This window comes from Delphinus delphis, chromosome 7 (genome assembly GCF_949987515.2).
Source record: "Delphinus delphis chromosome 7, mDelDel1.2, whole genome shotgun sequence".
NCBI lineage: Eukaryota > Metazoa > Chordata > Mammalia > Artiodactyla > Delphinidae > Delphinus > Delphinus delphis.
Window position 1 is genome coordinate 47,107,954 of NC_082689.1, and position 15,887 is coordinate 47,123,840.

Here is a 15,887-nt window from a genome sequence, read left to right on the forward strand (position 1 = left end):
AAATTCAAAGAAATCTCTGGTACATACTTAAACTATGCAGAGTTTACGTAAAAGTTAAATAGACTTGTTTTTTAAAAAGAGCCTATCTATTCCTCTCTTTGTTGGCTGTCTACCAGGTATCAGTTAAATCCAACAGCTGCAAACCTCGTAGATGTGCTGAACAACTGGCCCAACGTCTTCTTCAGTCTCAGGGTTCTCCTTGTGCTCCCAATTTGGAATCGGAAGAAAGATATGATCAGGACTTGAGACTCTAAACAATGACCAAAGAAAACCTACCATGAATATCAAAATGATATGGTCAGTTCATTTTCAAAAGTACCTAGTGTCCAAATGAATAAAATCAGAGTTAATTAAAAAAAAAACATACCTTTAACAGACAAAACAAAAACAGAAACTATACTTGTATGTGTACATGCACAGATGGACATACAAACCACTCTTTATTGAATCTAATGTAACAGGTGAATTGATAACAGGTGAACTTTTGCATAAAAGTTCAATAAATTTATTTTGTGCCACTTTTGCCATGTCTGGTTTATTTCCAAAGGATTATCAAATAAATATTTGGGGCTTTGGAATACACCCAGGACCTTCTTCTTTCTACAGAAGCTACAGCTCTAGTAAAACGACACCGAAACATGGAGCGTCTACTATCCAAAAGAAGCTAGGGGCCCTAGGACTTACTTTTAAGAAGTAACTACTTTTAAAGTAGTTTAAATCATGAGAATGAGATACTCAACTGGGTAATCATACTGACCCTCTTATCTCAACAGCAGCTAAAACAGCAAGGTCAACTTTGTAAGATACAACCGGGCTTACTTTGTCAAAAAGATTGGAGCTGAAAAAGAAAAAAATATATTTAGGACTGACTAGAGCATAATCGTCATCAATAGCATACAGAGGCAAATGTAGTGAAACTAAAAGTAAACAAATTAAAAGCAGTAAAGAAATGACAAACTACAAATCAAAATAATTACTTTCATTAGCATTTAATTCCAAGAAGATGAATTTTAGTTAACTTTTAGTTTTGTTTTACAAACTCAAAAGCAACATAAATTATTCTTATGATGTAAATATTGATTTTAAAATGCTATAATTAAGTACTAAAATTTTAGTCTATCCTATTCCAGAATATTTAAGTATACTGCATAATATATTTATAACAAATAATATTTGCTCCATAGTTATTATAAACGGAAAAAAGTTGTTTTCATACCTTTGGATTTGTAAGTCAAATTTCACGGAAGTATCCATCTCTGATTGCTGGTGCACACTGAAACGAAGACCAGCTAGGAGCTGAAGGAGGCGGGAAAGATGGCAATGTTAGTTAGAACAGTGTCAAATTAGTGAAATTCCAAATCCACCGTCCAAAGAAAAAAGAATAGTGTTTCTCTGAACTTACAATAAAACTGAAAGTACTCTAGCAAAGGTAATTAAGTCTGATCTTCTATCAAATCTCTATTATTTCAGATACTTGGGCCAATCCATAATGGAGCCTGTTTAACAATGATTAACCATAATTATATCTCCTTATAATATTAACTAATTATCTCCTTATTATATTAACTAATATTAACCTTCTGAAAAATGCAAGAGGAATTGCTTGTTGACCCAATGACAGTATAGTAGTTATGCACAATAATTTGGTGACAGGAAGCTAACACATGAACTTGTGTTAATGGAGCAGGAAGGAAGAAACAGATGGCTTACAAGAGTGAGAGAACTTGGCTAAAAAGGACAGATGTAGGGCCAGAAGCAGAATTTCTCCACGTCACCCACAACTCCATCAATAACGAACATCTTAACTTCTGCAGGAGGAAAATTGTTATTTTAAAGAAAAAACTGAGCTACAAGGTAAGGGAAAGCAGCCTTCTTGGGGGGGGGGGTCACATAAATGACATCTAAAAATGGCCCTTCTAGGGGACCTTGTGAAACTGCCTCCCACTTTACAAAGCTTGGAACCAGCCACAAGAATCAACCTGGAATTATCTATACTGAGTGAGCAGTGAGTGAGAAAGATAGAGGGAACGAGAATATAAGAAAATAAAAAGCATGCTCACTTGTTAATGAAACATTGTAGTTAAACACTGTGTTAAACACATGTGAAAAAATGCAACTCTGAGTACTTTGTTCAAGCCCTTTTCCCTAAGAGACCTTATATCTAGAAATAATAATGACTTTTAATGGAAAATATATTTAAAGAAATATGAAATATTTATTTTTATTGAAATATATTTGACATATAACACTGTAAATTTAAGGTTGATTTGCTACATTTATACACTGTTATATGATTGCCACTGTGGCAATAATTGCACCTCTGTCACATTACATAATTATCATTTCCTTTTTCTGGTTGGAATTATTAAGACCTAGTCTCTTGCAAGTTTGATTATAATACGTTACTGTTGTCTATCATCACTATGCTGCACATTAGAGCTTTAGACTTACTTGCAAGTCTGTACCCTTAAACAACATCCAATAGGAGAGATGTTGTTTATATGGGTAGATATGGAATATTCAGCCCCATAATATCATAGATCTTCAAATTACCAATATCTATGTGCTTATTAAATTAAATTCTATTGAAAAGGTAACATGAAATATACTGCTGTTTTTTTTTTTTTCATTGATAATAGGAATTCTACAAGGTATATTTTTGTTTCCTTTTTAGAGGATTTGGGAAGCAACTCACTGAGTGCTTCTTCTCAAGCTCCTGGGCTCCCTTCTCCAACCCCTGAAGGGGAGCCTGATCCAACCACTGTGCTCTTTGATCCTACTGGGATGACCATATAGGTTTCAAGTTAATGAGATCATTGTAACTCACTTAAGAATGACAGTCTTGGTATTTGTCAGAGTAGCTTTGAGGATGCATTAAAGTGTTAGTTTAAAATATCAAAGTTACAATCTCAGTCCTTAGTTTCAACCATGTTCTCATCCATTTACCAAATTGAAGGTGAAGAGCAGCTTACTGAATACAGGTAATAACACAACGCATTACTTTAGTATCTTAACCAAAACTAAACTCTAATAATCATTACATTCTAAATCAAAGCCAGTTTACACACTATTTTGAAGTGCTTATAAAAAAATTACTATGGACAAACCCACAGAAAAATATGCTATTCTCTATAAAAGAAAAAACAATCCATTTAATTAAAATGCCTTACTTGAGTTCCAGCCTTCATTGGGTTTCCAAGGTCACATACCACCTGGCGGGTTTGGTTTTCTGTCTTAAAGGCACAGGAAAGTCTTGCTAAAGCCTTTGATAGACAAAGAGAAAGGATTGAAAGGAAAATAAATTAATGACCAAAAAAATGCAGAAGCCATAATAAGACTTTAAAGTTCCTAGACAATATCATGCAGTTGGATGATTAGGTTTCTGGCTTTACAAAGCAAATGCATCTATTTGAGCAATGAGGGGTACAGGGGAAAGCAGAATTGTGTACAAGTACCACATATAAAGTCAGAGTGTTTCTGAACGATCCCTAGAGGACATAGATACATAACCATATTACCTCTGAAAAATTATTTGATGGCCAGGCTTAGACACTTTATCCATCTGACCCTGTTTCAGGCACTTAGCTAGCAGTTTTGTAAATGTCCTATCAATGCATTATGCAAAGTTATTAGGCTTGAAAGGAATTATGTAAGATAGGCACTCTATTGTCTAGCAATTTAGCCTTAGGTAGAAAGGCTAAGCTTGTACTACACTAAATAGGGGAGCAGCTCATTAATGTTAATGTGAACTATGAGTGCATTTCAATTTTTAAAGGGGCAGCTTGCTTACTTCACTGTTGCGGACCACCCCGATGAAATCGGCCTGCGGTGGGATGGAAACGATGAGCTCAGCTTCATAGGCACCTTCCCCCTGATTCTGAGCCTTAACAATCAAGGTCAGAGGGTTGTCGTCCCCAATATAGATCTTCTTTTGATCACTACGAGTTAATACAAATCTAGACAATGAAAAAAGACTGCACGGCGAGAGCATGACTATTCAAAGCACTGACATGTTCAACAGTGTCTCGAGATTTTTTAAGACTACTCTACAGCTCAACAGAAAACTGGAAATAGCACACTGGGTGCAAATCCAATGCTTCTCCCAGTAAAAGAACACTGATGCCTTTAGCATATCACTATCACTCATATGTATTACGGAAGTAATTTTATATCTCTTTGTACTTATTAATCCCCTGATTTTTTTTCTAAAGGCTGAATTAATCATTTGTCATGATACTCACAATATTCGCTATAATTTGTACATCGTATAAAATGGTAATGAGTCCTTTAGTTAAGAGTATCTTTAAGAGGATATAATGTTACTTTGTGACACTACTCCATGCTGAATAGGAAGAGATCTGCTAACCTAGGTAGCCAGTGAAAACATAGCACCTATTTTTTTAAAGCTCAGTATTTATAGCTTTACTGAAAACCACGCATTATCCTCCAACATAACTAATTCTCATTACTATTACTTTAATAGAAAAATGTGTTCTTTCATTTAAATTTCTTATTATACAGTCTATAATTTGGAGCAAAACTTACCTATCTACAGAAACTTCCAGTTTGGGTTTACAGACATTGTCTTCACCACAGTCAAGCAGAATATGAGCCTAGAAAAAAATTTTATTTTTCTCTACATGAATAAATACCAGTACAGGTCACATATGCAGTATATACCAATATATGTGTGGATGTATATGAATATACATTTATGTACACATGTATATATTTATATATACTCTACTTGTATATATACCTGAATTCAAAAGGGATCATGGCTGCCTGTTTTTAAATAGGTCAGTCTTAGCTAGTAAGAATGAAAAGAAAGAAAAAGATTTATAGGGTATAATACAACTAGTTGGAACCTTTTAGTTCTACCTCAAATTAAGCTGTTAAGATTTTGGAATGAAGTATAGAAGAGAAAGTAATATTCAAGAAATGAGGGTTCTACTTTACTCAGCTGCTGCTAGCCAAGTTGTGTGACCTTAGAGGGATCAAGAGGGATCTTAAAGGGAAAAAACAGTGACAGGCTTTCTTAAAAAACAAAACAAACAAAACAAAAACTGTATGTTTCCAAGTCACAAGGGAGGCACAGCTCCCCAGAATAGAATTGTATGGTAGAGATCTTAACTGTCAGTTTAATTGGGATGAAACCCAACAGTACATGTAAACTAATTCAATGACCTAGATGTAAACAGCTGCTATGCACTTCAAGAAGATGGGGGGAAAGGCCAGGACCAGTAGAAGAAACTTGAGGTGACTCCATAAGTGATACCAAATACAATCACTGCTAATTTAGTTCATGAACAAAGAACGGATTTAATGATATGTGATATGGTGTGTATTAAAAGTCCCAGTTAGAATGATGAGTATCTGAAGTTTGGAATGAAAAGTATTATGAAATATTTTTTTTCAACATCTTTATTGGAGTATAATTGCTTTACAATGGTGTGTTAGTTTCTGCTGTATAACAAAGTGAATCAGCTATACATAAACATATATCCCCATATCTCCTCCCTCTGTGTCTCCCTCCCACCCTCCCTATCCCACCCCTCTAGGTGAACACAAATCACTGAGCTTTTGTGTATATAAGTCAATACAACTCTCTCACTTCCTCCCAGCTTACCCTTTATTATGAAATATTAATAAACTATGGTAAAGGGATATTCGACTAACTACCATTCTACATTGAAGAGAGAGGATTAAACTGGCATTGGTGCAGCTATAGCCTTAAAATATGCTGTCAGGAAAGATAGTTTCAGAGATGGAAAAGACAAAGCAATGTCTTCCATTCACAGAGAACTAAATCTCTACGGTTACACACTTAATATCTTGTACAGAGTAAGAACTTAATACATATTTGAATGAATAAATGGAGGGTAGGAAAAACAAAACTCTCTTTCTGCAGGAAGCATGAAATCTCTAACTCCAAAGGATTAGGGTACAGAAAGGGAAACTCAAAAGCTGCCCTGTCTGATATAGTAGCCACTAGTGAGCCACATGTGGCTTTTGAGCACTTGAAATGTATCTAACGCTACTGGGGAATTGAGTTTTATATTTCATTTAATATTAATTAATTTAAATTTAAAACTGATACTTGATTCTGCTACCGAAAAACTTTCAGTATGTTTAGAACAACTTGGCTATGTGAATCTACTTTTTCAATTATAAATTATATGAGTTCTAAATACAGAAAAAATATTTCTGATGAAGCTTTAGCATCTGAATTGAGATGTGTTGTAAGTATATAATACACTCTGGATTTTGAAGACCGTAAAAAACTGAACTTAAAAAATTTCACAGAAAATATGACTATTTGGAAATATGGTCTTAAAGAAGTAATTAAGTTAAAATGACATCATTAGGGCGGTCCCTAATCCAATATGACTGGCGCTTTATAAGGAGATCAGGACATAGACACAGAGGGGAAATGATGTGAAGACACAGGGAGAAGGTGACCACCTACAAGCCAGTGGGAGAGGCCTCAGAGGAAACCAACCCTGCAGACACCTTCATCTCAGACTTTAAGCCTCCAGAATTGTGAGAAAATAAATTTCTATTATTTAAGCCACCCATTCTGTAGTATTTTGTTATGGCAGTCCTAGTAAACTAATACAGATATATTATTAAAATTAATGTCACCAGTTTTCTATGTTTTTTTTTAATGTTACTGACCAGTATATTTAAAATTACAAATGTGGCTAACGTTATATTTCTAACAGACAGCAGTACTTCGTAGAGAGAGTACAGTAAAAAAGTTTGTAATATGACCAGTGAAATAAAGGGCCATTTTAGAGAGAAGTAAATAAGAATGATGGGATAGGTAATTAACATCAAAATGAGAGTACATAATAAAGGTAAGAATACAGAAAAAAAGATGCCTAAGAGTAGGTAATGTCGGTGCTGAAACAAATGTAGAACACAAAGGAAACAAAGATTCAAATAATGAAGAAAGTGGGGTGGGGACAGGGAAGAAAACCAAATATTACTGAAGTTATTATTCCCTCAAAGTGGTTTCAAAAGTTAACCAATTTGATTAGCTGGCTTTAAACTGTATTGGTATTAAAGAGATTGGTGATCTCAGTAAACTAAACAAAAGTAATGTTAACACTAATAAACAGTTTCCAAAAAATTATAGAGAAAATAATCATAACTCCTATAACGAAACACATAATGTAAAAGGACAAGCAATGATTAACTTTTCTAAAAAATGTAAAATTGAATGACAGACTCTAAGAGGCTCAGCTGTTCATTATTAAATTATTAATCAACATAATATTGTATATCCCCTAAAAATAAAAATTGTAAGAAATATGAACACAGAACTATGTTTTAAAGTTCTATATTAATGGGTAGTAGAAACTAGCACATATACTATTCATGTGCAAAATGAAATATAAAATAAATTGTTAAAATATAAAAATTACAAAAGACTTAAAAAATTTTAATTTGCCTTATGCTGCTGTCATGTATATATAGTCTTCTCAAATTACGAAAAAAAATAGTTTATGAGATCTTAACAAGTTAGACAAAGAAGTAACAACCTAAATTTAGGGTAAAGCATTCTATGAGAGCAGAAATATTAATCTAAAAATATGAATATGTAATAAAAGAGGAAAATATAGTAAATACAATAACATTTGAATGTATGGGTTTTACATAGGATTTTCTAAAAATATTTTAATATAGTCTTTATAAAATTTTATGTTGCTATATTTGGTTTTGTGAAAAGAATGATTTATGTACTATATATGCATATATGTGTGTACATATACTATTTTTTACAATTAAAATATAAATCAAAGGTAATATAAATAAACTTGTTTAGCAAAATATAAAATACTATGTAAGCAAATTGGCATTTTGTTGTTTTCCTTGAATTATTTTACTGTTTTATGTGTATGAAATGCGACCCTGTCTTCCTCTGCATACCTCTAAGTTCTGAGTGGCTTTAAATGTCTTTGACCTGAAAATCCAGATTCCTTCTCCTGACTTCTCTGACTAAAACCCAACATTATAAAAGCAATCCCTTATGCTACTTAACAATATGAACTATAAGACTTTAAAAAGACAAAAGTATAAAATTAATGATAAATTAATAAAGTACAGTACCTGTCGACTAATATTGGCAGGAGTGAATTGGTTAAGAATAGGCTGCAAGCCTGTCGCATCAGCAGCTGTTCTATAATCCAACCGATACTCCATAAAAATAGTAATTGGAGTGAGTTTGTCTCTAAATTCAGATTCATCCTAAAAATGGAAAAGCTCTGAATTAATGATGACATCAACCTATGACATCAAGCTACCTGGAGAAATCCATAAGTACACAATACAAAGCCAGCTGTATTCACTCACCCCTTGATCAAATTCTACAAAAACTCTTTGAAAAACTACACTTACATAAGAATAGAATATCCAAAAAGAAGATTATGATTATCCAGTGAGAACACTTAATCAACTTTGTTTTATAATGTAATACTTGATTCACACAAAAATATATGAGGTATGTTAATAAAATGAGCACTCAAATACACACCCAATATAAATAATAACTAGGACATAACCTATATTGCTAAAGCTACCCACATGCTCTTTTCTCTTTTCATCCCTTTGTCTTCCTTCCAGAGGTAACCATTCCCTTGTTTGCTTTCAGCAGTTTTACTCTAGTGTGTGTGTCCTTGAACAATATGTTCTTCAGATTGCTTTTCCTGTTTATTTTAAAATGAGACCATACGTATTCTTCTGTCATTTGCTCTCTGTTCAACACTTTTTAAGATTCCTTCATGCTGTTACATGTAGCGAGGTTAATTTTTACTGTTGAGTAATATTTATCATATAATAATTTATTTACAATTTATTTATCAATTCGTCTGTCAAAGGTTACTTGGACTGCTTTGGGTTTTTGGTTTGTTTTTGCTATTACAAAAAAAAATGTTGTAATGTATTGTTCTACATAGTGGCAAGGAGATTTGTCAGCTCTGTAAGATACAATATTATTTTCCAAATTCTTCATATTGGCAACTTACACTGCCACGAGCAATGTGTAAGAATTCTGATTAACTCACATCTTGACCAAGCAATAGGTACTGGCAGACTTTGAGTGTAAAATGGTATTTCTTCATAATTGTAACGAGGTATTTGTCTTGTTTGCTCACATCATGAATAGTTATTTAATTTCATCAAAAACCTTTCCCTGCACTTAAGTAAGATGGCCATGTTTTCAGTCTATTCATGTGTAAAGTTACATTTCTATACTTCCAATGTTAACCCAACCTAGGATACATCCAAGTTGGTCTGTTTTTTAATCTTTTTTTATAAACTTCTAGAATTTAGTTTGCTTATATTTGGTTAGTAACTTTACATCTATGTCTTTGTATAACACTGTCATGAATTCTCCTTGCTTATACTAGCCTCGGTCAGTCTGGGTATCAGTTACACTACCTTCACAGAATAAGCTGGAAATATATTTTATTTTTCTATTCTAAGAGTTTAACATTGGAATGTCTCATTCTTGACAGTTTGTTAGATATTGCCTATAAAACCATCTAGGTCTTGTGATTCCTTTGTGTAAAGATTTTTAACTGCCAGTTCAATTTTTTTTAATGGCTTATATGGTTAAATGAATTGTTCGGGTTCTTCAAATGACAGCTGTGTTGTGTTTTTCTAAGAATGTCTGCTTTCTCTCAGTTTTTCTATGTCTTAGCAGAAGGTTATTCATAATATTTTATTAATTCCTCCATTATCTATAGGTACATCCTTTTTCAATTCCTATTTTTGTAGAGGCTTTTGGGGGTTTGTTTTTCCTTCATCTTTTTCTCAATCTTTCATTTAAATTAAATATCATTTAAAGCTATACATTTACCTTTACATTCTGCTTCTGGGATATCCTACACATTTTGATATGTAGTATTTTCATTATAATTTACTTCTAAGTAAATTCCTACTATGATCTCTTTTTTTGATCCATAAGTTACTTAAAAATCACAATTCCTAATTCCCAATTTATCTTTGCTATTGATTTCTAAAGATTGCACTGTAATCAAATAGCATATTTTCCATGATTCCAATTGTTTCATATTTGTTCAGACTTCCTTTATATGTATATATGGGGAAATTTTATATTCTCTAATTGTTGGATGTCAAGTTCTATATAGGTGTATAGGTCTACTAAATCGAGCTTGTTAATTATGTTGAGTCTTCTAAATCTTTACTGATGTTTTTGTCTTTTTTTTTGGCCATACCATGGGGCATGCAGGATCTTAGTTCCCCAACCAGGGATCGAACCTGCGCCCCATGCAGTGGAAGCATGAAATGTTAACCACTGGACCACCAGAGAAGTCCTGATGTTTTTGTCTTTTAAAAAAAATTTCATCCTTTATTTCATTAAACATTTTATACACACTTATATTTTGTAACTGATAATTCTAACATCTCAAGCTTTTGCAGGACTAAGATTTATTTGCTGTGTCTTCTAATGGCTTATTTCCTGGTGTGTTTAGTACTTTTTTTAGAAATGAATTCCTATTTGATTGAACTTAACCTATGGGACCCATACTAGATTGCTCCAGTGAGACCTTGTATTTACTCTTGCAGAAGTCAGGGCGCATCTTTGTTTTGGGAACACTTTAGCCTTGTGGAAGACTCTGGACCTAATGCAGGAGGCTCAGGTCAGACCCCTGGTTTGCAGAAGGCCCCAGGCGAGCCTGAACCCCTGTGCTGGTGTCTGCAAGTACAGCTCACCCTCCGCCCAGGCTCCATCCCTCCCTCCCTAGCCATCCTGGCTCACACACTTGCTTACAACTCGTAAGTCAGGTTTAGCCAATGTAGTTTTTTCATTGATTGCTTATGGTGGGGGGCGGGGGGGTGGGGTGGATTTCTTTTACTGTCTTGAGAGTCCAGCAATATTTAAGAAATATGTTTGTCATAATTTATTCAGTAGCATTGTTGTGGAAAGGCCACATGCAATATCCAGTCTGACAAGCGTAGAAGTCCATTACTCAAGTTTGACTCTTTAAAAAGCCCAATTTCCTCAAATGCATTTTTCTGTCTTCTTTTTGATTTACTACCAAAAAAATTTACAGAAAGTGAAAATCATTTAGATGAAAAGAAAAAATAATAAGTAGAAAGAAGAGATAATGGATAATCTCTTACCCGCAGATATGCTATTAGTTCTTCGCATTGCATCTGTCCCCCCCTTGAGATGGTCATGTTCTTGGAGTGACCCGGGGACCTGTTATGGAGAAATAGTGCTCGTCGAATTGCTCCTTTTTGCTTGAGTTTATCCAAAAGAAGCTCCACCTGGAAGTCTATACAAACCAAAGGATTTATAACCAACATAATCTTTATGGACACCTATCTGTCCTAAATATCTCAAGTTTTCATTTAAACAGAGATATTTATCCCTTAAGAAGTAATCTGCTTCTAACTCATTAAAAATGTCTATACACTGCAATGAGATGACAACATATTAATTCTGAATAAATATTTAATAATTAAATAACTGATCCAACTATCCCCAAATTAATGTCATCTATTAAATTGAGACAATAGATAATGATGGTAATAAAACAACTATCAGATAGAGGGGAAATTTTTTCTTTTAATTTAAGCTGAGAGGAGGAAGTTCAGAAATAAAATATATGAATTAAGACTTTTATCACTAATGCAGGTAGCAGGACTCTTGCTGACTGTGATTAAGAAATGTTTACTAATATGCACCCACACCCCATACCATTACATTCACCATTATGATGAATGAGCAGTTTGCATCACTTGCAACTCCTACTTCTAATGAAGCTATTGTATCAAACTATCAGGTAAATATGTCCCTCGTGAAGCAAATAACCAAATATGGCTGACTGGGTCAAGAATCATCTTAAAATGAATGTGCAGCCAGTGAACAGTCTGAAGCACAGTTGCTAGACTACTGCCTTCTAAAATCAGTTCTTCTTTAAATAGTTTATTCAAAGGAGATGAGAGTGCAGATCTTTAAAACCACAAGTCTCTTTCTAAGTTTCTCTAAATGCTGAACTTCATGTCAAATCTGAGTGAAAAGCCAGGGTCATTTTGCTTCTTGTTCTGTTCCACCCACCCTGTGAGAAATAGCAAGCTCCTGCTTCTGGCCTCTTGAAATTGCCATTTTGCCTGTGCAAAATACTCCTCCAGACATCGCTTAGCTCCTTCATTTCCTTCAGGTCTTTACTGAAAAGTTACCTTCCAGAGAGACCCGTTCTTGCTACTCTATGTGAACTTTCACGCACAAACACACCCCCAAGAGACTCAGTCCTCTATCCAGAGCTTTACTGTTATTCCTTAGCACATATACCGACAAATCTCCACAACAGTTACTTAACTCTCCTACCTTGCTCTCAGAATCACATAAACCATTTTTTGGACCGGAAGAGTCAAGTTAGAATTTGCTGTGTGGGCTAAATTTAGTGGTCTAACTTTTTTTCCTTCTCTCTGTTTCTAAACCACCTCTACTCTGGAGATGACTGGGGCTTCTCTAAGACAAAGTGTAAACTTTTCAGTAGGTCACTGACTTATAAACAATGATACTTATTTCTCCTAGAGTTCACTTGTCTCATAATGATAACTGTTTAACATTGTGAAGGCCATATTTACCACTAACTGTTCACAATGTCAATAAATGTATTATTTCTGAATTGGCTTAAGAGTTGCCAAACAAAATAATTATGTTGCAATATTAAATGTCCTTAAGCATAAACATTCAAATAAAAAAGCAATAACAACTATTTGAATAGCTATTCAAATGTCCTAAAACATTTTTTAAGTGCTATGTATGCAGCATCATTAAAATAATATAATTTTTCCATAGAACACTTACTAAGTTTCGTGGGAAGTGCTCCTTTGCCATCTGCCTTTAAGCAGAACCTGACATTAAAACTGTAGAAAAATAAAAAATAAATACAAATCCCATAATCCAGGTTAGACATTTTTCCCATTTATATAGCATTACAAATATTTGTTTATTTATCTTGGAATTGGAATTACAATTCAAACTTTAAAATACCAAAAAGTCACAATGCCTACAATTAATTTTTATAAAAAGACAGTAAAAGAGATTATCTATGCCTCTCTTATTCTCTTATTTATTATTTGAAAAACTCACTATAGGTGACATAATCTGATATTACCATGTAACAGTTTCCCCCTTTCCCCCCAAAATACACAAAGTAGATGAAATTATAGTATATTGCTTAAAAAATTAAATATTTACACTATGCCAGTTTAGGATACCTAATACCCTCTCATTCTTCATAATAATCTATTAGATAAGCTATCATCCCTATATTACAGATTGAAAACTGAGGCTTGGATGTTATTAATTTTCCCATTTTCATGGAACACATATTGAACAGAATTAGAATACAAACTCTAGTCTGTACGATTCTAAAACTTTTGTCGTTGTTACACTTTTGTTACACTGATAATATTTATTTTTTGTTGTTGTTGTTATACTTTTGTTACACTGATAATATTTACTTAGCTAGACATTTTTTTATTATGACCCAAATCTCACATTTCTTTGTTTTTAAATCTCATATTTCTAATACTTAATTCACATTGTGAAGCCTTGTATCTTTCTTTATGTCTTAATGTTATTTTTAAAACATGAAGCTATACAGAATAATCTAATTCATCCTTCAGTAATTTAGGCATGTTTCCTTTCATGGAAAGGAATGAGACAAAAAAAAGAGAGAAAGAAAAGAATTTCCTAACCTCCTGTCAAGCTTATAGAATCTGTTGATAAATTTAAATGAGGGAAATGACAGTCCAGATTTAAAATAAATGTCTCACTTATGAAAAAGCCCCATAAAGCTCCCTTTAATTAGCAAGCTCCTCTAGAACAGTATTTTCACAATTTATTACTAGGTTATGACATCAGTTTAATGGGTGTGTCCAGCATCTTAAAAAAATGAATATGTAAAATTGAGTTAAGTATCAAGGGTGAGATTTCATGAAACTTTTGTTTTAATTACATGCATGTGTTTACTGGATTATGATGTAAAATGTATTTCATCCTACACGTCATATTCGAAAACATATGAAAGCTACTGGTCTAGTTAGTGTATTCGAAGCCTTCACCTTGTTGCCATAATCATAAGCACATCATCAGCCATGTGCAGCAACTTCACCAGGACACAAAGGGTGAGCGAAGGGATGGAAGTCAGTAAAACTTACAAAATCTTGAGAACAACTTCACTGCCAGTCAATGAAAATGAAGACTAAATATTACTGAATTTTTAATGCAATCCAATGAAAGAAATAAAAATTTTATTATATACATGTTTATTTATTTAATATATTTTATTATAAACAAAATTTTGAAAAATGATTTTAATAACAATAATACATAATTCAAAAACAAAATCAGAAAAAATATCTTTTCTTTTTTTTTTTAAATATCTTTTCATTAGCTCTTCTGAAGGAAAATTTTCCCAGCTTCCAATCATTTTACCCTTCTTCTGTAAGTTCTCTCTGATTTTTCTATGTGAGCAAGGAACATGAAGTGAACAGTGTTTCCCAAAGTGGAGTACTCATGGTGAGGTTTTTTTTTTTTCCCTTTGGCCGTGCCATGCGGCTTGCGGGATCTTAGTTCCCCGAGCAGGGATTGAACCAGGGCCCGTGGCAGTGAAAGTGCAGAGTCCTAACCACTGGACCACCAGGGAATTCCCCATGGTGAGTTTATATATGGGTCAAGACTTTTCATTATTAATTTTATGTTTATTTTGACATGTATGAGAAAGACACTGGTTTCTCTATTTTATTTTAATATGTTTTAAAGTAAATCATGAGTCAGTTTAAAGAAAAAAGCCTTAAGAAAATTATAAATACAGGCAGAATGAAAACATAGCAAAAAAATCATACAACATAGAGACAAGTAACATACAAATAATGGAAACTTAAGAAATACTGGACTAGAGAAGAATTCAGACATGAAGCTTACAAAAATATATTTTTCTTTAGAAACTAGTAAAAGAACAAATAGAAGACCAATACATTAAAACAAACTATTTTTTTCGTACAGCTAGTCACAGATATTAAATCTGAAAAAGATCATTAGTTTTTAAAAATTAAAATGAAAATGTTCACAGGCTTGTTTAGCATTAAATATGAGTTCTGAAATCTTATTGGCTTTATTTTTTAATATATTCACTGAGCATGCATAATTTTTTAAAATTAGTTTTCTACTAGTTTATAGCATATTTCTAGAGCCTTCTACATATCTTCTTTAGAACAATATTTCTATAATTCAATCTATGACAAGAAAATAGAGTGTACCCACAGAAACTGCTTTAGCAATATTTCAGCCTCCCCCTCCATTTTCAACTGTTTTTATAATGACTGAACCAATAATCACAATAATAACTATTACTAAACAAACATCCTTACCAGGAAACTTTGAGATCTGTCCCAGGCAGTGGGCAGGTTTTATTGTCTTGATTTAAAATGCTAGGATACACTTCAAGGCCAGCGTTTACAGTGATAACTGGTCTGGCCCTGGTTTAAAAGAAAAGAAAAGAAAAAAAAAGTTATTTAAAATGTTAGATTGATCTAAGCATTTCAGGTTCACATTCATTGCATATACAGTGTGATGTTCACTAAAGCAGTGTTTATAATAGCAAAAAGAATGGAAACAGCCTAAACTTAGCATGACCAAATATTCCAGTTTGCCCAGGACTGTCTTGACTTTATCAGTGAAAGTCCCATGACCTGGTAAATCCCCCTCAGTTCCAGGCAAAGCAGGACCACTGGTCACAACCTATCTGAATGCAGCCCATTAAAGCAAGATGGTTAAACAAGTTGTGGGATATCTACCTAATGCAGTGCAATACAGTGGGGGAAATGAGTGCTGTAAA

At 33.4% G+C, this 15,887-nt stretch overlaps 1 protein-coding gene across 2 annotated transcripts in view; it reads right to left on the reverse strand.

Annotated features, from left to right (window-relative positions):
- Nucleotides 1-15,887, reverse strand: part of ITGAV (integrin subunit alpha V) — an 87,106-nt gene that overhangs the window by 10,667 nt on the left and 60,552 nt on the right. For both annotated transcript variants that reach the window (XM_060016465.1, XM_060016464.1), the window contains exons 15-24: nt 15,421-15,528; nt 12,851-12,909; nt 11,155-11,309; nt 8,116-8,253; nt 4,546-4,613; nt 3,791-3,938; nt 3,171-3,263; nt 1,217-1,296; nt 758-838; nt 145-250 (exon numbers count right to left, since the gene is read on the reverse strand). In XM_060016465.1, coding sequence (XP_059872448.1) covers nt 145-250; nt 758-838; nt 1,217-1,296; nt 3,171-3,263; nt 3,791-3,938; nt 4,546-4,613; nt 8,116-8,253; nt 11,155-11,309; nt 12,851-12,909; nt 15,421-15,528 — 1,036 coding nt within the window. The remainder of the gene's footprint in view (nt 1-144; nt 251-757; nt 839-1,216; nt 1,297-3,170; nt 3,264-3,790; nt 3,939-4,545; nt 4,614-8,115; nt 8,254-11,154; nt 11,310-12,850; nt 12,910-15,420; nt 15,529-15,887) is intronic.